Source organism: Fistularia commersonii, chromosome 2 (genome assembly GCF_037954325.1).
Source record: "Fistularia commersonii isolate RoL2024-O1a breed Wild chromosome 2, RoL_Fcom_v1.0, whole genome shotgun sequence".
In the NCBI taxonomy this organism is placed as follows: Eukaryota; Metazoa; Chordata; class Actinopteri; order Syngnathiformes; family Fistulariidae; genus Fistularia; species Fistularia commersonii.
The window spans coordinates 12844141-12868294 of NC_141285.1; the positions used below are offsets into that span (position 1 = coordinate 12844141).

At 38.3% G+C, this 24154-nt stretch overlaps 2 protein-coding genes across 7 annotated transcripts in view; one reads left to right on the forward strand and one right to left on the reverse strand.

Moving 5' to 3' along the window:
• agpat4 (1-acylglycerol-3-phosphate O-acyltransferase 4 (lysophosphatidic acid acyltransferase, delta)) lies at nt 1-10649 on the forward strand. 4 transcript variants are annotated; one of them, XM_086168060.1, is made up of 11 exons: nt 1-245; nt 1106-1287; nt 1496-1665; nt 1748-1909; nt 1991-2144; nt 2640-2742; nt 2855-2930; nt 5428-5626; nt 5716-5738; nt 6127-6188; nt 10478-10649. In XM_086168060.1, the coding sequence occupies exons 2-10, from the start codon at nt 1110-1112 to the stop codon at nt 6148-6150; spliced, it is 1089 nt and encodes a 362-aa protein (XP_086024186.1). In that variant the 5' UTR covers nt 1-245; nt 1106-1109; the 3' UTR covers nt 6151-6188; nt 10478-10649. The 4 variants fall into 4 exon arrangements, with proteins under 4 accessions (XP_086024186.1, XP_086024178.1, XP_086024169.1 ...); XM_086168052.1 differs by lacking the exon at nt 10478-10649 and having other exon boundaries at nt 6127-7590; XM_086168043.1 differs by lacking the exon at nt 5716-5738 and having other exon boundaries at nt 2-245.
• map3k4 (mitogen-activated protein kinase kinase kinase 4) overlaps nt 7686-24154 on the reverse strand; it is a 23518-nt gene continuing 7049 nt past the window's right edge. For 2 of the 3 annotated variants that reach the window (XM_086167998.1, XM_086168007.1), the window contains exons 4-27: nt 23246-23506; nt 22848-23000; nt 22531-22688; nt 18859-18975; nt 18689-18788; nt 18468-18551; nt 18108-18377; nt 17883-18032; nt 17368-17529; nt 16594-16727; nt 15473-15551; nt 15289-15367; nt 14648-14741; nt 14174-14296; nt 12672-12772; nt 12507-12587; nt 12241-12432; nt 11529-11599; nt 11309-11425; nt 11053-11212; nt 10849-10971; nt 10470-10576; nt 10065-10244; nt 7686-9041 (exon numbers count right to left, since the gene is read on the reverse strand). In XM_086167998.1, the coding sequence (XP_086024124.1) occupies nt 9021-9041; nt 10065-10244; nt 10470-10576; nt 10849-10971; nt 11053-11212; nt 11309-11425; nt 11529-11599; nt 12241-12432; nt 12507-12587; nt 12672-12772; nt 14174-14296; nt 14648-14741; nt 15289-15367; nt 15473-15551; nt 16594-16727; nt 17368-17529; nt 17883-18032; nt 18108-18377; nt 18468-18551; nt 18689-18788; nt 18859-18975; nt 22531-22688; nt 22848-23000; nt 23246-23506 (3117 nt within the window). In that variant the 3' untranslated portion in view covers nt 7686-9020. The remainder of the gene's footprint in view (nt 9042-10064; nt 10245-10469; nt 10577-10848; nt 10972-11052; nt 11213-11308; nt 11426-11528; nt 11600-12240; nt 12433-12506; nt 12588-12671; nt 12773-14173; nt 14297-14647; nt 14742-15288; nt 15368-15472; nt 15552-16593; nt 16728-17367; nt 17530-17882; nt 18033-18107; nt 18378-18467; nt 18552-18688; nt 18789-18858; nt 18976-22530; nt 22689-22847; nt 23001-23245; nt 23507-24154) is intronic. The other variant, XM_086168018.1, reaches the window with a different exon arrangement.

Consider the following 24154-nt stretch of genomic DNA (forward strand, 5'->3'; position numbering starts at 1 on the left):
TGATCCATCACCGGGTCCAGGCGTGGTTTCTGGATGGGTGTGGTACATTCACGGGGAAATTCTTGACAGCAACTTCACACATGTTGACTCACACAATGACTTCCGACTAAAGTAAATGAGTGTAAGACATCCGTACGTTTTGGGTTTTTTTTTGTCTTTCCTTCTTTCCTTTTTTCCGAGACAGGGGGTGTGCAGGCAGGAATCTGGCAGGCAGTGCAACTAGATGTCACATGTTTCAATTCAAGGTTTGTAGTCTTTCAATTGGTTGAGCAATAATGTGTACTTTTATTCATAAATGTCAAAACATATTTATTGTGACATAATGGCATAATTCAATGTACTTTGCCTCTTGTACCGTCATGTCAATCAGGCTTGCAATGCAAGTACACACTTCTAAATCAATCAATCACCTTTTTTGCAAAGCTCTTTAAAAAGCCACAGCTAAATTTCTTCAGCCTTGTGCACTTACATGTGTCTTCCTCAGTTTTAATATGTTCTTTTATGTTCTCAATATTCTTGTCAATTTTAGTTGATATTTAGGTAAATTTAATGGTTTTGCCAAATGAATGACAGATCAGTGGTATTCTGATTGTGTTGTTTTCCAAAACACAGAGGTAGACCACGGTTGAGAATAATTCCGTATATTGTCAGTATTATTATTGTCCTACGTGTCTTTCTGTCGGCAAGGCACTCACGAACATTTCCTTGAACCAATGGAAACGGTGCCTGCGGCCTGGGCCGAGATGATGAGTTAAGAAATTAAGTTGTATTGTAAACATAGCTAAGCCCACAGGCCGGTTTCAACAACTAATACACAGTTTGGATTTTAAATTTCACCTGAAGCTCAGGCAAAGCATTTGTTTTGGCCAACGGGTCGTGTGTGCTGTCAGGAGCAAACTGTCCCAGACTGTTTATTTTCCCTCCAGCTGAAAGGCTCCATTCAGTAGACGCTGACAGGACCCAGTCAAAGAACAGCTTTATGTCACATCAGGCCTCAAACAACTGAGGGCAATACTATGCTTGTTTAGTTAATCTGAATGATAAAAGTATGTTAACTTAAGAAGGGCATGTGCGATAATGCCTTAAGGTGTGGACATATTTTCAGAACCATGAGCTTCCTACAACTGCTGAAATCCCACTTTCTGAGCCACCTGATCATCTGCTATGTGTTCCTGGTGAGCGGCCTCACAGTTAACCTGCTGCAGATCCTTACTTTACCTCTATGGCCGGTCAGCAAGCAACTCGCCCGCAGGGTCAACTGCAGGCTGGCCTACTGCATCAGCAGCCGTAAGTATTCAAGCTACACCGCTGCACAAATGATCTACTGTCAGTTAACTGGAGGCTTTTGTGCGCCCGGAAAGATCACGTGGGTGATAGTTCTCATGAACAGATCATGATTTAACTGAAAGCCCACACATGCAAATATCATCCTTCTTGTTTTATGTACCAAGAAAATGACATTGCTAAATATTTAACGGTATGTCCTAATCTGCAGAGTTAGTAGCTGCCCTAGAGTGGTGGTCGGGCACAGAGTGCACACTCTACACAGACCCAAAGAGTTATCCTCTTTATGGAAATGAAAATGCTATCGTAGTTCTCAACCACAATTTTGAGATAGACTTCCTGTGTGGCTGGACCTTCTGTGACAGATTTGGAGTTCTTGGGGTAAGGTAAAACTCAAAAAATCCACATGTGTATGTTCCTTGCATTTGGCTTAACTTCTTTAACATGTCAATGTTTTTTCCAGAGTTCGAAAGTGTTAGCCAAAAAGGAATTGGCTTATGTTCCTGTGATTGGTTGGATGTGGTATTTCTTAGAAATAGTTTTCTGCAAGAGGAAATGGGAGGATGACCGAAAAACAGTGGCTCAGAGCCTGCAGAACCTGCGGGATTACCCTGAAAACTTCTGGGTGGGTTTCAAAATCCAGAAAAGTTGGAGTGGCACCTTTAAGAGTGATGCATTAACAAATGTTTACATTTTATGGGACTAGTTCTTGCTTTACTGTGAAGGAACACGCTTTACCCTCAAGAAGCACCAGATCAGCATGCAGGTGGCTGAGAGCAAAGGTCTGCCCAAACTGAAGTACCATCTTCTGCCCAGAACCAAAGGATTCTGGGTCACAGTCCAGAATCTCAGAGGCACTGGTAAATTATTCAGGCCACTAGAAACTGTCTCTTACTATGAGCTTGTTGTCTTGAAGGAAAGCCTGGGAAATGAATTTTATAAATGGAGTTTCATCTGACTGACATTGCATTTTTAAAGAATTGCTAAAAAATTAAAATCAAAAATGTTTAGATCTTTAGCTCATTTTTGATATTTTTTCTTTATTTCTTTATAAGATTGAGCCATAAAATAACTAGAAATGCTTGGGAAGAATAATCATAGCAAATAGGAGTATACAGGGAATGCTTTTTTTTTCCATTTCTAGTTATTAAAGTTTAATCCAAAGCAGTCAATTAATTTTTGCTCATCAATTTTGAGTGTTAAGAAGTGGTATTAAACTGCTTTTTATTAGTCCTTGGACAATCACGTTGGTCCTGTATTGTGGGGATTTTTTTTTTTTTTTTTAAATGTCATATTTGAGAGGAAAAGCAACCATCTGATGAAGGTACATTTAAAATTCTGTGCTCACTGTCTAGTTGCAGCTGTGTATGATTCCACATTGAACTTCAGGAACAATGAAACACCAACCTTGCTTGGAATTCTAAATGGCAAGAAATATCATGCAGATTTATATGTGAGGTAGTGATAAATGTTGATGCAACATTTCATGTCCCATTATCTGCCCATCCAAAAAATTCTTTGTTTTTAAGCTTTCTGGCTTCATCTGTGGCTTCTGCCCTCTCGCCAACAGGAGGATCCCACTAGACTTGATCCCAGAAGAAGAGGCAGAATGTGCCACTTGGCTCCACAAACTCTACCAGGAAAAGGTCTCTTTTGTTTAGTCTATTGAATGTTCATATGGGTGTTCTGTGAGAAAACAAAGTTCTCACTCAAAATTTATCGGGTATATATAGTATAATCCATTAGATCCTGGAAATGTAAGTAGAGACACTGCCTTTTCTGCAAGCAATCTTCTTTTTCTTTTTCTCCTTTTGGCCTTTCCCCCCTAATTGAGTCCCACCCCCACCCTGTACTCCTGTCACCCCTACAGCAAGCCTCATTACTGTCTCACAGCTAGCATACATGTCCTGCACCAGTCTAACATACTTCTCTGACACTCCAGATTTCCTACAATACCAGAGTTCCTATCTTCGTACCCTATCATATGTTTTTTCTAGGTCTACAAAAACACAATCCAGCTCCCTCTTGCCTTCTCTGTAGTACTCTATTACCTTTGTCAAAGCAAATGTTGTATATATAGCACTCTTTCAAGGCATGAAGCCGCACTGCTGTTCACAAATGCTGACTTATGCTATCAGCGTAGTTTGCGCTACTCTTTCCCATAACTTCATTGTATGGCTCATCAACTTTATCCCACTATAGTTGCTGAATTCTGCACACACCCCTTATTCTTAAAAATAGGCAACATTGCACTTCTTCTCCATTCTTCAGGCATCTTCTCACTTCTCTTTGCCTTTGCTACCGCTATGTTTATCTTATGCTGTATATCCCTGTAATCTTGTCTTTTCTCTTCAGTCCCCTCAGTGTCCCACATTTTTTTTTGCTAACCGCTTACTCCACATATACTCCTGCAGTTCCTCATTCCACCACCAAGTCTCCCTATCTTTTTTCCATCCAGATGATACACCAAGTACTCTCTTACCTGTCTCCCTGATAACATTACATTACATTACATTGCATTTGGCAGACGCTTTTATCCAAAGCGACTTACAAAAGAGGACATAGGGACTGCAAATACACTTGCAAATACACGATGCACAAGAAATATACAGAACAGTGAGCTTGGGTTAGTGAGTTTTTTTTTTGTTTTTGTTTTTTTTTTTTTGACAAAGACATACACAAACATACACACACACACACACACACACACACACACACACACACACACTGCATAGCCTAACTTGCTGCCTAACCTGATCTGGGGCATCAGCGCAGTAAAAAGTCCTGAAAGAGAACAGTTTTTACCTGTTTCTTGAAGGTTGAGATAGATGATGCTAGTCTTGTTGCTTCTGGAAGTTTGTTCCACCACTGAGGTAGGAGAACTGAGAACAATTTTGCCTGAGATCGCTTAGAGCGAGCAGGTAACATGATAACATTAGCTGTCAGAGCCCAGTCACCCGGAAGCTGTCCCTGACCAACCAGAGCCTTTCTCAATTTCTCCCTGAAAACCATACTCATACTCCAGCTCTTATAAGTTACCCTATGTGCTTGTCTTTCGTGGAAAAAAGTGTTCACTACAGCCATTTCCATCCTTTCAGCAAAGTCTACCACCATCTGCCCCTCTGTGTTCCTATATTGTATAACAAATCTGCCCATCACTTCTTCATCCCCTCTACTGCCTGCACCAACATGTCCTTTGAAGTCTATACCAATAACCACTCTCAACTATGGAGATAATCTGCATCACTTCATCTAACTCATTCCAGAACTTCTCTAACTCACATCTCCCCTGCGGGGCATAGCCACAAACAACATTGAGCAATACACCTATTTTTCCAGTTTCAGACTCATAAGTCTATCTGACATTCTTTACACCTCCAGATTATTCCTAAAAAACTCCTGCTTTAAGATAACTCCTACTTCATTTCTCTTCCTGTCAGTACCATGACAGTACAACTTAACGCCTGCTTCTAAGCTTCTAGCCTTACTACCTTTCCACCTGGTCTCCTGGACACACATTATATCCACCTTCCTTCTCTGCATCATGTCAACCAACACTCTACAATTTCCTGTCATAGTCCCAATTGTCAAAGTCCCTACTCTCAGTTTCTGACCTTTGCCTTTCCTCTTCTCTCTGTGCGTCCAAACTCCTCTCCTTCTTTGACCGACAGTTCCCCTATTTCCACTGATACCCTGTAGGTCATTAGTACCATTGGTTAACCTGGGCCTCGACCAATACAGTATGAGATTATTAGGTTTGATTCACATGTTTGGTTTTGGCGAAAGTTTTACACCGGATGCCCTTCCTGGCATAACCCTCTGCATTTATCCGGGCTCAGGACCGGCTCAGGGAGACACTGGCCCTTGCCACCCTAAGGCTGCATTCCTTTTCTATGATTGATGTTAGACCGTTTAATATGGTAAAATATATATTACAATGTCATGATAACCCATTTTCAGTATATTGATACTTCACAATATCTGGTTAGGAGTTGGAAATATTAAGCCAATAACACAGCAAAAGTGGGGTTAATTAATTGTTTCCACCATCATATTTTTGCATCAATTTTAAATTCAACCTCTGTCCCTGTAATCAAGGTTTTATAGCTGAAGGACTTCACTGATGTCTGACTTGTTTTACAGGATAGTTTTCAGGAGTTCTACATGCAGAATGGGTGTTACCCTAGCCCTATAGCAAGCCCTCAACGCCGCCCCTGGTCCTTGATCAACTGGCTGTTCTGGTGCTGCCTGTTCCTCTACCCAATGGTCCTGATGGTTGCACAGCTCATCAGCTCCGGATCAGTGCTTACGCTCTCAATTTCCATTGCCCTCTGCTTTGCAGGTTGGTTTCACTCACATGTCCTTGGTGATACAAACCCTGCAATGGAATCCTCTCCCTCAATTTAACCAGCTTCTCTTTGTCCCGTAAAGCATCAGATATGACCATTTTGAATGTAAGTCTCCTTCTTGATCAAACCCATTTTATTTTCTCACAAACAATATTAAACATTTATCCAACGGAACAGATTCACTGAGACCGTTATTGCAGTGAGGATTTTTAACAGCAAAAGGAGATCATTTGATGATGAACATATCGGAATTTAAACTTCACAACCCCCCCCCCCCAGGAAAAGACTGATTCTATCTGCTAGAGGAAATGTTCAGCTCTTGTATGATTTCACCATATGAACAAAAGTCAACATTGTCATACTTATTTATAGGGAACTTGAAGTCTTAAACACGTTAATTTAATTTAATTTAGAAATAATCACATTTTGCACATCCTGTAAAAAATGTCTCACTTTCTTAACCCTTGCCTCAATCTAAATGCTAATCCCTCAGCATCAGTGGGAGTTCGCTGGATGATCGGCCAGACGGAGATCAACAGAGGCTCCAACTATGGGGTAAAAGAGTTTCCTCAAAGCAGCAACTGACGTGTCTAGACATGCTTCTTCACATAGCCGCAAATCTGCTTCAACAAGTACCAACCTGCTTGAAGCAAAATTATATTTGGGTACATCTCTCACCTGAACATTTCTCCAGAAGGTCAAAATGAGGATTGTTAAATTCTGCCGGGCAGGTCTTAGTCATCTTAGTTTTGGCAGTTGAAATCATTTTTTTCCTAAGTAAGGAATCTGAATCGGAAACAACTTCTGATAGATCAGATTTTCACCCAAATGCAGAATGGATCAGCCTCAAAAATTTTGGTTTAATTCAATAATTACATTATCAGCATCAGAGATGTGTAAGCAGATTAGACTTCAGGTCTTGATTCTTAGTCCAACTTGATCCATTCTTTTTTTTTTTGAATACCTGCTTGAAGTACATGTGAGACTACCCAACATCTGCATCTAACATTGCTTTGCACTTGAATCAAAATGTATGCATATACAAGATTTTGGCTACTGACACAGATGGTGGAAGTTTGTAACCCAATAGTTGATATAAAACAATGATGCAGGCAAGAGAAGAAAAATGATACTAGTTGTTTTCATTTATTTTCCAAAGTATCTTCAGAGGCTTCCTCCTCAGTTGGAAATGATAACTAACATGCAGAATAACTGCATCATCTATGAATGAGAGAATACAATAACATACCTGATCTGTCCTTATAAACAACATGCAATCCTGAAGAATGAAAGTTCCTATCTGATAACTTTTCCCATGAACTTGGGATCAGGGCCTGAAATGTTGCCAAATATAGAAGTCTGTGCACTTTCATCTTTGTAGGTTGAGGAAATATATCAGCCCTGATTGAGGGAGCGGCTTTAGAGAGTGTGATTTAATTCAAAGCAGTTCAACAGTTTAACTGTACCACCTTTTTTTATATTTTTGATTTAATATTTTTCAAATGCTGCAACTTGAAAAATGATTGGTTTATAGTAAGTTTGCCAAAAAATGCAGTATATGTTGGTAAATAAATAATGGAAACACGCATTCATGTATGTTTTGTTCATTTAGACTGTTAAGCAACAAATTACCATGAAAAGAAAACTCTTGTATCTGATAGGACTCTTGTAATTCTAAGCCTCTTAAAGGGCTGGTGCAGTTTTAATTTAAAGGTATACTTTTGATAGTATTGTTTCTTTTAAACATAAAAATGTAAGTGACCTACAAAGCACATTTGAGGGGTTCTCTTTTCATGCTTAATTTCAAAGTGTTTTTGTGTTGATGATTTTGCTTGCTTGCTGCATTTGCTTTTCCTGTTGGTCTGTTTATTTCATGCCATGCTTTTCTACCTTTGTGGGTCATTTTAAGTTAATTTCAAATATCGTCTGGTCAATAAATCCTTTTGTTTTTTTCTCCTTTGAAAGCTTTATTATTCGTACTTACTGTCTGCTACCGAATCCATGGGCAGAAACTACACACAGCATAGAATATGGAATGAAAACAAATACAGGATTCCATTTGCCAATACCTTCACAGGACTCAAGATTTTGATAGTTGGGAGTGGTGTTCGACGAGGTGGTCTTTTTTGTTTCTACGTCACTAGCAGGGGGATGGCGTAGAAAAGGTGAAATTAGTAGAATATGGAAAAGTAAGGTAAGCTATGGAGGACTGATCCTCAAAGATGACACTACATTAGTAAGGAAAGTATATAGGTAATAGGCATGTCGACAGTCTAGGTGTATCACAAATTGTTGATGCTGACCAGACCCAGAACTTTCACTCCTCTCTGAATGAAGAGTATAATTTAAAAAGTTTTAGACAACTTATTATTTAAAATGATACTCATACTTAAATACCGTACATTCTCATGTACAACTGAGCCTGAAAGTAGGAAAACTGAAGAGCATCTCATGTCAAGTAACTACACAAAGTCAGGACAAGGATCCAACAGTAATCTGTGAGCCCCTCTTGGATATCAATGTAGAACATACATATGTGAAAGATGTACACATACTTGTTAGTTTGTTCTCTTCAAGATTGGTTTATTAATATGTTTTTACATAGCAAACACTGTAAGAGCAGCAGAGGACCAGAAGGTTGTTTTTTTTATGTCAGTGTGTTTGTTGTGTTGATGTGTGTTCAGCAGCAAGAAAGGAAACCGGGTCCTGGTTCTCCTGTTAGTTGGCTATGCTCCGGTCACATGAACAGCTTTCCAATAGCTTTGTACATTGCTCGAACTTGACATGAAGTCCTCATCAAAAGGTAAAATGAAAAGAAAAATGTTCAAAAAATCCTTCTATGAGACCATTCTTGCCAAATGACAAGTGATGAATTTATGTAAATAGTTGGATGGTTTTCATGTCATAAAATCAGCTTCTCCTTCCATTCATTGAGACTTAATACAATTTCAGTCTCAAAGCTGACTGAAGAGTTCCTCCCTCCTCTACTCAACTGCCCCCACGGGTAAACAGTTTAAAAGTGCCATATACATACCCCCCACCCAGTACCCTCCCATTTGTTTAAAAAAAAAAGTATTCCTCAATGCCTTTCAGATGTCTCTTCATCAATAAACAACATGTGGCAATAATTACTTTAACTTTACAATATTGTTTACACAAGAATTAAAGCAAATCCTATTTAACATTATTTACAGCTTCCACACCAGTCCATGTGACCCATTGCTCCAGTAGGTCCAGTTGTTCTCTGAAATGGTATTGTATTAGTTCCTCAGTTTAGCTCCATGTGCCTTCAGCTGAAACTTCAATGTCTCCAACTCCACAATACTTTATTCTTTTGCCAACAGCATGTACAGTAGTGCTTTTAATTTGTAAACGTAAAGATTCTCCTCACTCCTCATCCGTGCAAACCTGAAACAGAAAGCAGTTGTTAAGAGATCATTTTAATTGCCATCGACTAAATACACAACCTTGAGGGATTCCTCATTTGAAACAGAACAAAGATATAATTTGGTTTGTTGCTGCACTGTTATCACACATATTGAGGTTTTAAATAAGTAATGTCCAAGTCTATAGTCTTTAGTCCTTGCAAAAAAGGATTGAGCTGAATGCTGATATGTGTCTGGGGGGAATTAAATTGGCTGAGCAGTTTATAAATCAACATGGAATACTTTTTGTCTGTGATAGTCTAATCGATATTGTAAGTGGTACCACATTAACTGTCTGAATGCATATGCTAGTCTCGTGATGGGTTTTAATAATCTTCAATAATTTACACAAAGAGGAATAGTGGTGCAATAGTTAGCTTCCCCCTCGGAGCAAGAAGGTCTAATTGGACTTTGACAGGGCGTCTTTCTGTGTGGAGTTTGCCTGTTCTCCTTCAGGTACTCCTGTTTCTACCAACAATCCAAAAACATTCAGTAGATTCAAATGAGACCCCTAATTGCTATGTCTCTATGTTTGGCCCTGTGATCGCCTGGCTTCCAATCTAGTGTGAAAGTCTCCTATAACCCAATGACAGCTGGGATAGGCTGTAATAGTCCCGTAACCCTTATTACAGGGCAAGGAGTAAATAAGCAGTATAAATAATGAATGCATAATAATGTACACGTTCTTTAGTTACTTTCGTAGTCTTTCCCAAATCATGGGGTAAAATTCACAGGAAAATTTTAAATATGAATAAATACATCATGAAAACATTCTTCAAACAAATAAAAACATTCAAAATTCATACTACAAAAGTTGAAAAAAAGTTTGTTATCGATTCATTAATTCAAACATATATTTAAAAAAAAAAAAAGTAAATTCTTTTTTAGTTCTGGACCATGAAAGACAGCAGACAGATATTCTGTTCCCCATAAATGTGATTTCTGTTTATGGCCAGTGAAATGCAAATAGCAAACTCAGCCTGTCTGCCTCCTTGTCCTGTCCCACCTTAACGAATGGGTGGTCGAGCAACATGCTTGCTGTCCAACGACGTTTGGGTTCACTTTCTAAACAGTGACCAAGAAAATCCTTCCCCTCTGTGCTCAGCTTCTCCGGGATGGGGGGTTTATGGCCCATACCCACTTTGTACATAATTTGAAAGTTGTGCTCATACTCGTGCCACGGCCTCTGCAAATTAAGTTAAAGAGAAAAATGTCAGACGATTTCCTTGTGTTTTTTTTTTTTTATACAGATACTTATTAATCTGAAACGATAAAATACATGAAACATCACTCTGTATAGATATGAAATAGTTCTTCAATTTTGCTTTATGACTTTTCTGAAACCTGTGAAAAACAAACAAAAACTAAAAACAAATGAGATAGACACTGCACTAATAACATCAATCTCTACCTTTCCAGTCACCATCTCAATGAGGACACAGCCCAAACTCCAGATGTCTGCTGCTCTTCCATGACCTTCACCCTTTGCTCTTGTAATGACTTCTGGAGCCATGTATGCTGATTAAGAAAAAGAAAATCCTATGATTAAATAAGACTTTATGTGGCACTAAGAGAATAAAAAATATGGAATTGTAGAGTATCCACATAGAAAAGTATTTCTGAACATGTAACAAAGTATTACACAGCATTAAATGTATTTTTGGGGGACATACAGCACCAGTTGGAACCAGCTTTTTAGGTTGGTTGAATCATGTTAACAACTATGACGATGTCACATTTTTTTAAACCATTAATGGACATTTGAAAAAACTGGACACATTTTCTCTTACCCGCTGTTCCAAGTGTGCTGTTCACTTCCCCGGGCATGGTGTGAGTGTTGTTCCTCAACTTTACTGAACAGCCAAAGTCACCCAACTTTATCAAGCCGGATGATGTCAGAAAGATATTGGCTCCTGTTTTTACACAAGGGGAAATTTCTCGTGATGGTTTCCATGACTGAAGAAGCAGTTACCAAAACAGTGTGTGATATTAACCTTTTATGTCACGATGGACAATGCCATGTTCATGAAGGACGTTAATAGCTGTAGTGATCTGTTTGCTGTAGAGCCTAATGACATGTTCCTGCAGCCCCAGTCTGGACACCTCCTCCAGAGTGCCCTCGTCACAGTACTCCATGAAAATGTACATCTCTTCCTACATATGGAGAGCAGAAGATGAGTACAAAACAATTCCACCGGCACTATCATAATCATGGGGTTTCCACACTTACTATATATCTGTATGCCTTACCCGATGGAGCTCAACTCCAAAGTAACGCACCAGGTTGGGATGCTTAATGCCTTCAAATATTTTGAGCTCGTCTGCAGTCTCCTTGATTGTTTTGTGATCATTTGGCTGGAATCGGATCTGGTTGAAACCAAACAAAAATATGAGGGATACAGGTGGTAGATACATTCAGTATTTTAAATTGGTTTGATAGATATTAAATTAATCTCGCTTAAGTACAAACCTCCTTCATGGCCATCAATTCTCCAGTGTCCACATTGATACAAGTGTACACTTTCCCATACTGGCCTTCACCTGTTGATAGTCAAAAGAGAAACATATTTATATCTCACTACCTGTATGTGAATCAAGGTTTCCATGTCACAAGAAAAGCAGTGACAGCAAGATCATGGCCAATATGAAAAAACATGACATATATATGACAATATTTTAATGCATATGCATATCCAAAACAGAGAGGCGTACATGGGGACACCTTGTTATTGCTTTTGAAATAACATAAATATGCATTCAGTTACCCCTTTGCAGATACAGAAGCTTCCATTGCTGACTTAATGCAAAAGCTCCTAAATGCAATGTTGAGCTAGAATTTAAGAATTTAAATACATTTAACACAGTAACACTTTCATAATGAACATGACTAATTAAAGTAAAATGTTACAGTTTTGTTTCTGGTGCAGAAATCAAGCGCCTTTAATTGCAAGATTCTACATGGTCTTTTCCTATAATTTCCAAACTAAACCAGTAGATTAATGAGCAAATTAGCAAAAACATTCTACTTTGATTTCTTGGTGTAGTTTGTCGGCATCTCTTGGTGTCAGCAATAGATTTATGCACAATAGTTTCAGTATTAAAAATAAAAAATGACTTCTCAGTTAAATTACATTAAATATAGTGGAACCGCTGTCAAGACGCAGTCAGGTCAATTGCCCTACCTATTTTGTTGCCCCTCTGCCACTTGAAGGTCACCTTCCTTAGCCCAACATGCATGACATTGTCATACGATTTGGGCGTGTGGCACACTTGTCCGATGATGTTCCGCTGCTTCATCATCGCATATCGTTTGTCCTCAAACTTGCGAATGGAACGTCGGACAGCTTCCATTGGGCCTTGCCGTGCTGTTGTGTCTTAGATGAGAGGAGTAAAACATACATTAGTTATAGAGTCGGGGAAAGTTCAAAAAAAATTGTTCAGGACTCACCCTTGGACTGGTTTATGAAAGTGCGAAGCTCCCAGCTGCTGCGTGCAGTGCTGTTAGGATCTCCCTTCGGATAAGAGGGTTCTGAAAAGGAAAATCACAAGTGAAGGTGAAGCGTATGAACATGTAATCGAGGACCAAAACTTGAGGATCGCTTCCTGCACGCACCTTCTCTGTCCTCTGTGGGGCTTGAATGACGACTAAGAGATTTGAAATGCAATTCTGCTGCGACGGACGAGAGACGATCATTCTCATGGAAACTGGATCCCCTGCAAAAACAGTGAAAATGATTTCAACCGTGATTTCACACTCAAACAAAAACAGTATTTTTGGAATAAATTTGTTCATAGCAAAAAAAAAATACTCGACAATTATGTTTTGTAATCTTTAATGCAAGGTCAGTTGTATTCTTATGGTGTGAACACTGACCATGATCTGAGGTAGATGAGAGGTATTTTAAAGCATCAGATAGAAGTTACTTGATGAGAATCATGTTCTTGTAAAGATCTCATTACAAGTGCCATTTCATCCACCGATGAGGTTTTGGGGTAAGATGACTATATTTAATTATTAGAAGTGGAGCACTTTTAATTTGGTTCTTCATACTAATATCTATATTCATAAAAGAATTTTGATTTCAATGCTGAATTTTATAAAAAATGGAACACATGATCTTTCAGAGGCAGAAAATGGTTGTCATTGCGATACCCGATGTGACATCGTAAGCCAGTCAGTCACTACAGTTAGAAACACCCCCAGGGTAAGCTTTCTGAAGAACATGCGCCAATTTCAAAAGCTCAAACAAAATAGCCAAAAGCTTTAAGAGCAGTGAACCACCAACATCAAAGCAAGACTGATGTTAATTCCTAAAAAGCAGAATATCATAGCACACTCTTTCAAGGGTATTTTGTTTCATTTTCACACCATGCAAAATCACAGTCTCTTCCCATGACTAGTATTTTAATCAGCTGTTGACATGGATTTAAAAGTAAACAAATAAACCCTGGACTAATAGAAGACGGTACTGATTAAGATGTGTCCCCGAGGACTTTTTTTAATCTGTGGCAATGCCATCAATGCTTCATCATATTCAAATACTGTATCTCCGTCTATATAATTTTATGTAGGAAACTGAAAAATGCAGGGAATACAAGGATGTCGTCAAAACAAAATAAGGGTAGTTTTATCAATAGTAATGTGTTTTTTTTTTCTTTTATTCAACAATCTGTAATAGATGTACTGAAATGATTACATCTGGTTTATGTCTATGATGTAGCAATTTGAAAGCCTTGTAAGGCTCTATTTGAAAAAGAATAACAAGAATCTGTCAAGAGTCTGTCAAGAATAAAGTCGAATTTACAGTAGTTATGAGTATTTGTGGTGTAATTAGAGAAATAATAGCATTTGAAAGATGTGCCTGGCAAATTATTTATCAAAAATTCCCTGTTAAAGATAGTAAGGTTGTCTTAAAAACTAGTTGGATTTATGTCCCTGCCAACGGCCAAGTAATGCTTAGTACTCAGGCATGGAAAAAATTGTTTACACTTCCCCCAGCAAGGCATTCCTTCTTTTGATCTGAAAATGTCTTACTAAAGCAATGTTGAAATGCTTTTGTATTTGGCCAGTGTTTTGACAATGGTTTCTGACAGGTGACTTGGGGGCAGAGCTACCTGACATCATTGGGAGTGTTGCTGGGTGCTTTGGTGTGGCTGTGTTCCCCTAAGCCCTGTGAGACAGGACGAGGGCCGTTGGGCAAAAGCTGGTTCCGGAGGTCACAAGGAAGACTTCGAGAGCTGTGTGGTGAAAAAACAAACTGAGGAGCTCTGCCGTGTAAAGCAGATCAGCTTGTATTGGAGCAGTACAGATGTTTGTGGTGGTGACGGGGTGACTGGTTGAGGAACTCTCACTCACTCGCTCGCTCGCTCAATCAGAAAAGTTACAAATAAAAAAATAAGACGGTGTATACTTTCTCAGAAAGTTTACAGAAACACAAAGCTTCATACAAAGAGAGACAGCAACATCAGTCACTACAAAAAGCCAAGTGGGTGATGCACAATCAGACATGCAGAGATTAGCAGTAACAGTAAAGCAGAGTAGAAAGAGAAGTGATTGATAACATCTCCTGTAAAACACAAACAGCTAACCTGAAGCCTTCTGTATTAGGGATGAAAAGATTAGGATTTGGTGGGTCACTATGACAGCGAGGAACTTTGACAGGACGGGGGCTATTTCTGGGAGCTGAAAAGAAAAAAAGTTTAGTCAGAATTCCTGCTAATTTTAAAAGCACACACAAATAGTCAAACAACTCAACAAGGGAAGGATAAAGATATAAATCTGTGGGAGTGCTATGTAATTTATGTTGTTTTTTTACAGCTTTTTTGTAAGGTAAGAACACATTACGATTGGGTCGACAAAATCATGCAGTTTGCCTGACTGAGTTTACCTAGCAAAATTCTTGAGATTTTTTTTTTGTGTGTGTTTTTTTTGCCAGAACTACACAACCACAGTATAACATTGTCAGACATGTATATGATAAACAATGGTAAATGTAGCCTTCAGCATGTGCCAGCTGTAGCTGTTCCTGCACAGTGAAAATAATCAAATTAGAAAAAGAGGCAATTTATATTATATATATTGAATTGTATTGTAGTATTATTGTCCTTATCTCAACTTTGTGGAAAGACATTTTTTCCAATGACACTAAACTTACAAGCATGCAGCATCAAACAACCGCATGATTCAAATCCTGCACTCTAAATTCAAAGGACATCCCAAAGACTCTTACCAATGTACAATCCTGTGACTGGACTATGTGGTTTGCCGATAACATGTCCAATGCATTCATTCATCAATGCTTGTAAATTCTGAGGAGACCAACAAACATCTATAATTAGACAATTTACAAATCATATTAAAAGTATGCCCGATCAGCTCTTAGGCGACAAAAACATAAAGAGAGTCAAGTTTACCAAGAAGTCATCCTCTGGTAAAGCTGATATAAATGCAGGTTCAATGGCCTGAAGAAAATCAAAACCCTGAGTTGCCCACCTGTGAAAGAAAGCAAAGTGGTGAATGGGGAATTCTAAAAATGGGAGGCTACTGTTCATTTCCTTCTTTAAGCCTGATTGTATGTATAAAAAGGAAAACTGAGAACAGAAGCAGAGAGTAAGACAAAAATATAATAATCACTCTGACTGGTCTTCAAATATATTCAGCGATGTATTTTTTCTGTTGATGACCAGTTGATGACACAAACATGTTATTTGACTCATGAGCATTATGTCTCTGGAAAGAACAAGTCATACAGATCTTAAGAATGAATTATCGTATAAAGTGGTCTGTATTGCTACTTAAATGTGAATGTCATTTTCCTGTACTTTACAAAATATCGTATTTAGCTGACTACATTACTGTAACACAGTATTTTTGATGTGGCTTGCTTGAGCAAAATACAAGCATTTTATTTGATGAACCTCAAATATCAAGTTACTTTTGCTGGTGATAACATAATAATAACATGCGAATAAGATCTTAATCATCTCATCAAATGGCTTTTTGATATGATATTGAAAAAAATAGCTACAATAATTGCTAAATAAATTCACAAGTATTGGTCTGAAGCTTCTTGTCACTGATGCTCAACTCAAAAACACTTGAGCGCTGCACCATTGATATATAAAGAAAACTGCAAACAATCTGTGAGTTGCAGCTTGCAGTCATTTCTACACAAAAATATGAAGCGAAAAACTTGAAAAAGCAATCAAATGTTTTTTTCATATAGACTTTTGATGCTATCAAATTAAATTAAATCAGAGTGGGGTGTGAAATGAGTCATGCAATTTTGGATAAGACTGTTGTTCTCATCATTTTCAAAGTCACTTCTTTCTAGAAAAAAAAAAAATCCAAAGGAAAAAGTTGATTATCAGTTGAAGCAATACAAGCAACTCCAATATCTGCCCATAGTGACATTTCCCCTCAACACTGCATGACCTTCCTCTTTGTCTTTAAAGATCCATGCACAACTTGAACCGGTTGGTTCCACAAACCATTCAAAAAACAAGGGTAGTAAGCGATTAATGTGACGTCTTACCTGGGCTTTGTACCCCTGCCACTCTCACACTTGGTGAGGACATATGTCATCCACTTGCGGGCAAATGCTATATAACGTTCCCCAATCCTCTGTCTGAACTCCCCTGACATCAAGCGTACCACCTCCTTGTGGTACTGTAGAGTAAAAGCAAAAATGAATAAGTTCACACTCTCATATTCAATCCATCAGGATAAAGCTGAGTAGAATGGTATGGCCAGAAACAGCCATGCCACCAAGGGACCTCTATTGACACAGACAAACTCATATTATTAAAGCCAAGGCTAATGTGGGATATCTATTTGTAGATTAAACTGTAGGAATTTTAGACTAGATTACTTTTTCAAGTGCTTGCTTCATCTTTTTGTGTAGAAAGATTAGACTAGAATTTGCCATGATGCCATGAAATTAAATGAACCATTCATTTACCTACTATAAATTATAATATACTGATGACTTAAATCGATCTGAATATGTTTAAGAGGTGTTAGTATAGATTTATTCTTTGTCTTGGACTCAGTGTTTTTGTTTTGCTGAACTGAATTGGGGGCTGTTCAAAATAAGATTGTCCAGCCAATTCAAAGGATCTAGGGTTTGACAAAATCTAAGGCATACACCTCAAAATTAAAGTTAAGCATTATAATCTTTATGAAAGAAGCATTTATTATGGTATATTGGATAACACCACAAAAGTTTTATACATGAAAAATAAGGAACTAAGCAAAAAGATAATAGTTTATTACAATTAGATGTCAACTGATTTCAGCATGCACTTACCTCAAAGGCAAAATTATAGCCCTGAATCATGGCCTCTCTGTAATACTGCTGCAGTGAGGCTGACTCAGTCTCTTCAACCTCTGCTTCAAACTCTGTGGTGAACATGTACTCTACTCTGTCAATGGTCATACCAATCTTGATGCATAGCTGTAGTGCCTCATTCTGTTATCAAGGGGAGAAATAAAGCAAGAACCAAAAATGAATACAAGAGGAGATGTACGCGTTGAAAAATGGCATTCAACACATCTGCTAAAAGCAGTTAAAGCTGAAAATGAATTCATGGGAAAAATTAAAAATATTATTGAAGCATTTAATGGAAAGGATGTTAAAACCTTGTGAAACTTTTTGAGAATTACCACTAAGATGCAATCACATTGCGGCCTTGCATGTTTTTTCAGGCAGTACAAAGCAGAAAATAAGCTTACCTGACGCAAATGCAGCATAGCAAAGTTTACCTGACAGAACAATTCAAGCCATACCTGTAGAGACTAATGTCAGGCTTTTTATCTAAGTACCTTGAGCTCCTCCAAAGCACTTGCAATAAGGGGTTGACTAGATGTTTGCTCACGGCTCAGAGTGAGTACATCCTCCATGGATTGTTGAAAGGCTTTCCGCTGAGCCACTAGATGAGCTGACTGCATCACTATCAAGAGCATGTTCTCCACCTGAAAGCACAGTGGAATAATAGATTTTAATTGGAAATGCGCAGAAACGCTTAAAAATGTACGGCTAAAAAATACCTTCATGGCTTTTAGCGTGTCAACGGTTTCCATTTGGGGAACCAGTTTGAGAAGCTTTCCATTCCAATGGGTCCAGTCTGACTCTGACGCAAAGTCTCCTGCTCCATGTTTACTCATGAGCAGGTAGGCCTCATCTTCTGTAATTTCATCTGGTTCTTTGGAGCAGTCCTTCCCGGCAGCAGCATTGAGAAGCTGCAGAATGAGAGGCCTCTGTGCCATTAAGCCAAAGGGAACAAAAACTTGTAGCTCCTCCAAGCCTGGAATCTGAACCTAGATAGAAGAAAGTAAAAATATGGTTTCTTCTAAAAACTGTAACAAATAAAATAAAAGCATTTCCAAAAGAAAGCATCAGAAACATACCTTCACATAGTGTCTTTTCTGTAGTGCTTCCAGAAGACAAGTCACTCCATTAGTAATGGCAAAATCTGCAGCAACCTCCAGGTCCTGAGATTTATGCAAACAAAGTGTGTTAGAGCTCTCTGCCCCACTAAAAAAACAAGGTCACGGATGCTGCAGAATCACCGCAGCGGCTTTCTATTTCAGAGGAGCCTAAACTCATTGTGGTATTGTCATTGTCTCACCTTGCGAAGCATTTTCGCAAAGCCCAGTGCCTTGGATGCTCGTTCTCTGGCCTCATGAAACAGCTCCTTTAGAGAGCGACTTGTCTCAATAACCGACCGCCTGGAGAAAACATTTATTGTTAAAACATTAAAATGACTTGAAAACACAGACAATTAAATGCAACTCTTACCTGATCTCATCTGAGGCTGTGCTATCATCTGAACTTTCCAAAAATTCATTATCACTCTTTTTCAGGCCGGTATCAAGGAACTCCCCAGTGGATTTGAGCAGCATCCCAGCGATGTCACTGCAAAGAAAAACTCTTCAGTTTCAAACAGATACTTGATAAGCTTTTGACAGGCACAAAGCAGAAGTGTATCCAGGGATTGTATGAAAAAGAAGTTATGGTTTTACATTTGTACATGAAGAAAGTACTAGGCTTTGTTATAGTTTGAAGTTAAATTTGACAGAAATGTTAAAGGTAGACAAATTCTGATTTTTCATTTTTTAGCACCTAACCTAGTCAGAAGTCAGAGCTAATTAGCCTCTGTTAGTCAATATAGATAAGCACTTATTTTTTGTGTATTACCAATTAGTGTTCACTAAGAACAGCAGAAAGTAAGTCCATAATAGTTGTAATGTTCTCTGTGCTTTTGCATAACTTGTTAGAGGTCTTATGTGTTTTCTTTTCAGCTGCTAGTGCTGCACTTTTGCTTAGAAAAGTACTGAAGCTTCAAATGTAAAATGCAAACCATACATGAAACACAACAGTTAAAGAGGTAGACAAACTGGAGTTACCTTTGCAAAATACAAAGATGGGATCACATATATGCCAGGTGGAGAGCTCAATTCAAGAACACTACAGTTTAGGTTAATGTATGTCTTGCCTAAATACTTGAGCAAATAAAGCAAACCCCATTCCAGCAATGAAATGGCTATCAACTACAAAAGACATGAAATTGATCTTTCCCTATTGTTTTTGACAATTAGAATGTGATTCTTGGAACTCAACTTGGAACCTTTTTTGCATTAATACTGCACAGAAGTTACGCACCTAAACGATACGATTTTATTTTGGGATACCGAGTAACTAGCTGGGCAACAAAAGACCAATTCCCCAAAATTAATCAGTTTGGCCTCTCTCTCATGAAATCGTAAGGGGTGCCTCCTACACCCCTGTGTTGTGACACTGACAACTAGTGGATGGAACCGAAGACAGGGGGTAATTATTGGATTTGAAAAATTGTAAGAGCTCATGTTATTACCAAATGCTGTCAGAAGTCCTGTATACTGAGCTTCTCTAAGTGAAAGCTTAAGTGTGTTTTTGTTTATTTTACTTTTTTCAAGTAAATAGCCCATCCAGGACATTTCAGTGGCAGCTAACCTACCTAACCTAAAGAAATAATTAGGAATGGACATTACCCTTCCTTAGTATGTATTTATCAATACATCAAAATAATGGCAGTATATTGTTCATATCCATTCTGACCCACCTGTGATAACTGTTTGCGACTGGAAAGTTGTTGAAATCTTAATGAATGAGAGGTAAACCAGATGCTTCAGCAAACTAAAATTTAATAGAAAAATGATTTGACAGGTACTTCATGTTGTTCTTTTTACACAAATAGAAATAAATTTAAACACTATCCATATTTGATGGTCATTAAATTAACACCAATTTTTCCTTTATTCAAAATAATGTCCACAGTCATCTCACAGACCATTTATACCATCAGCTGACCAATGTCAGATTTAAGTTTGATGATATTGGATATTATTGAAATACCTGCAAACCTGGCTCACTATGACTGTGCTGAGCCATATAATTTTGACCAAAACTACCATGGGTATAGATGTAAAGATAAAAAATGAGGTGGAGGTGAGGCGTGTATCTTAAGCAAAACCTGGTACAGTCAGGTCAATAGATATTTGACCCCCCTGTGACTTTGTTAGTTCTCCCACTTGGAAATCATGGAGGGGTCTAAAATTTTCATCATTGGTGCAATTTCCACTGTGACAGAAAGAATCAAAAATAAATAAATAAATAAACAAACAAACAGAAATCACATTGTATGATGTTTTACAATTTATTTGTAAATTACAAGGTAAAATAAGTATTTGATCCCTTGAGTCAAACAATTCAATAATTTAGTACAGAAGCCTTTGTTAATAATTAAAGAAGTCAAACAGTTCCTGCAGGTCTTCACCAGGTTTGCACACGCTGCAGCAGGGATTTTGGCAAACTCCTCTAAACAGATCTTCTCTAGATCTCTCAGGTTTCGGGGCTATCACTGAGCAACATGGAGTTTCAGCGCCCTCCAAAGATTTTCTATTGGACTTAGGTCTTGAGACTGGCTGGGCCACTCCAGAACCTTGATGTGCTTCCTAAGGAGCCAATCCTTGGTTTTCCTGGCCGTGTGCTTCAGATCATTGTCATGTTGAAAGACCCAGCCACGACCCATTTTCAATTCTCTGACTGAGAGAAGGAGGTTTTTTGACCAATATCTCACAATACATGGCCCCGTTTGTCCTCTCCCTAATACAGTGCAGTCGTACTGGCCCCTGTACTGAAAAACATCCCCAGAGTATGATGACCCCCATGCTTCACTGTCGGTATGGTATTATTGGGATGATACTAATCCTTCTTCTTCCTCCAAACATGGCAAATGGAGTTAAGACAAAAAAGTTCTGACCACAAAAAGGGACACTGACAGTCATTGTTAGCCTCATCCATTTTCTGACAATGGCTCCAACAGCTGTTCTTTTTTCACCAAGCTGCGTGGCAACTGCTCTGTAGCCCTTTCCAGCTTTGTGAAGGTCAAAAATTTTGTCTCATGTCTTCTGACAGCTCTTTGGTTTCACTCATGTTGGCTGCTATACTTTTGACAGATTGTGGGGTGCAAAGCTGTCTTTAAGAAAGCTAACATCCTCAAATGGGTGCTACTCAATTAGAATGATGAGCAGAGTGTATTTGGACTCTTTAAAAGCAGAACAACAGGTCTTTGAGGGTTACAAATCTGGCTGATTAGCAAGGGATCAAATACTTATATGAGCCTGAAATTTACAAATAAATTGTTAAAAAAAAAAAATCATACAGTGTGATTTCCAATTATTCATTTATTTATTTTTGATTCTTTCTGTCACAGTGGAAATGCACCAATGATGAACATTTTAGACCCCTCCATGATTTCTAAGTGGGTGAACTTGAAAAATCACAGGGGGATCAAATACTCATTGACTTGACTGTATATAAAAACAGACATTAAAAAATCATCAGGCTTTTTTTGCAAACTATCAGATGAGCCAGTCTAAACCATTTAGGCCATTACTTGCATGAATTTATAATTGTTTACTTTAAATTTGTTGTTAACCAATGCTGTTGTAGCAACAGTTCTTAAGTTAAAGGCAAACACTTTCTGTGGAGACTCCTAAATATGATGAGTTTTGGTTTTTGCTTTTTTCTTCCAAATCATAACAGCAGTTCACAAAAAGGCCTCAAAATCATTCTTAAGAACCACCTGTTTTTCTACATATGGACAAACAGTATGCCCGAAGTCATCAAAAAAAAGGTGATTCAACCTGATTTTTGTTTTTCAGTTTTACTTTTATTATCTGTATAAATGATTTATTCCATTTATTTTGGCTTTAGGTTTCTACATAATGATGCCTCTTAAACCACTCTAAGGTTTTTCAATGATGTTTCCTCAAAGTTACAAATTATATCTCTCTCAGTATGATTAGAGTTGCAAATGAGCACACAAGCAAACAAAAGACTAATCATCAATATCAGTGCTTGGCAAACATTGGTAAAGTTTAGCTTCACATGACGATGAGCCAAATACTATAATTACTGGTCACTCACCAAAAAAGCTTCCCAGACTGGGCCTCCCCTCCACGAATGTAGGGGGTTATGACCTTGGTGAAATGCCACTCCTCCTCTAACAAGTTCTTTAAACTGTGAGAGGCCTGAGGCAACTGCTGCAACATCTGGATCCAACTATGCATGTAGTCAAAGTAAACCTATAAGAAAGATGACTTATGCATGAACAAATAAAAAAAATGTATTCAAGTTCATATAATGTAACTGAAAGTCCATCTTCACTGATTTCACATTAACCAACTAAAACCCCTGCACTTGCTTGGAATAGGACGACAAGAGATTAGAGTGACTTAGTTTACCACAAGCATCTTATGAAGATCTTCCTCAAACTCATCAATGTTGGCATTTGTTTGCAAGCCTTGAGCATCAGTCACGACACCCCGCAGCATGAACTGGTAGTACTGCTTCATTAGGAGGCCACCTTTGAGAACCTCTTTACACTCTCGCACCAACTGCAAAGTGCAATGACATATGAGAATTCCATGACACACTAATCTCCAAATATAAAAGGACACTGAAATTGTAAAATCCTACAAAATTTACGATCAGAAATATAATTTATTTGACAACTTGGGCTTGTGGCAAAGATATGAATATTGTGATGACTTGACATGATAGCCTTTACTTCAAATTCAGACAGAGTAATGCACTGAGACTTAGGATAAACATAGTAAATTGTGCATCATAAACGGCTTGCCTGTTTGATACTGAGTAGTGAGGGCTCCCCTGCAGGTCTCTGTTCAAGTCGCAGTTTTAGGCATTCATGAATGACATTGAGCAGTACTCTGCAAAGCACAAGGAATGCAGGTCGGAAGGATGGGAGATCCATGTCCAACAAATCCTCCCAGGACACCTGGTCAGCTCCGAGCTCTGGATGAGCTGAACTACTACAAGAGACGTGGCGTGACAGCTCAGGCAGGTAGTCATTGTACAGCATGGGGTCTGGGAAGTCTGCAAACTGGATGTGTAAGGAGAACACGGTTTCTATACAGAGCATGTTTCAGGTTTTAACACTTAGCAGGACAAAGGATTTAAAGCAGTGTGCTGCATGATTTTGCATTGACCAATCTCTTTTGGATTGCAAAAAGTCTTAACAAGCCCACAGTTATAGAAGACAGGCTGTTGGCCCATCTACCTCCTCCCGTCTTTGAAACTTGTTTATTTAGGTATGCATCAAAAATATATCCATTACTTTTACAATTGTGGTAAGATCAGATCAGCAATTGCGAGGATGAATAATAAAAAAAAACAGAAAAAAAGAGACTGATTCAGACAATAAAAGACAAATGACAATTTGGTCCCTCACTAGAAATGGAACCAGAAAACTATTAGCCTTGCTGAGTCGCATTATTACAATTAATGTAGAATTTGCAACATTTTTGCCCCAATGTTAAATCTGAAAAACACTCACGATGTGATAATTTTCTACAAAAATATAAAACCATGTCCAAAACGTATATGTTTTACATATATGTTTTGCTTTTTAAGGACATGATGAATAATCATGTTGGAAGACACCAAAAGATGTTGATCATCTCTGATACACTGGGAGATTTAAGACCTATTCAGATAAAGCATTGAACCTTTGGTTGAATTTACTGCAAAA

Coding starts and splice junctions, on each gene's coding strand:
- agpat4 (XM_086168034.1), top strand. CDS start 1,110: ATGAGCTTCCTACAACTGCTGAAATCCCACTTTCTGAGCCACCTGATC. Junction 1,288..1,495: donor GGCCTACTGCATCAGCAGCC/GTAAGTATTCAA, acceptor CCTAATCTGCAG/AGTTAGTAGCTGCCCTAGAG. Junction 2,931..5,427: donor ACAAACTCTACCAGGAAAAG/GTCTCTTTTGTT, acceptor CTTGTTTTACAG/GATAGTTTTCAGGAGTTCTA.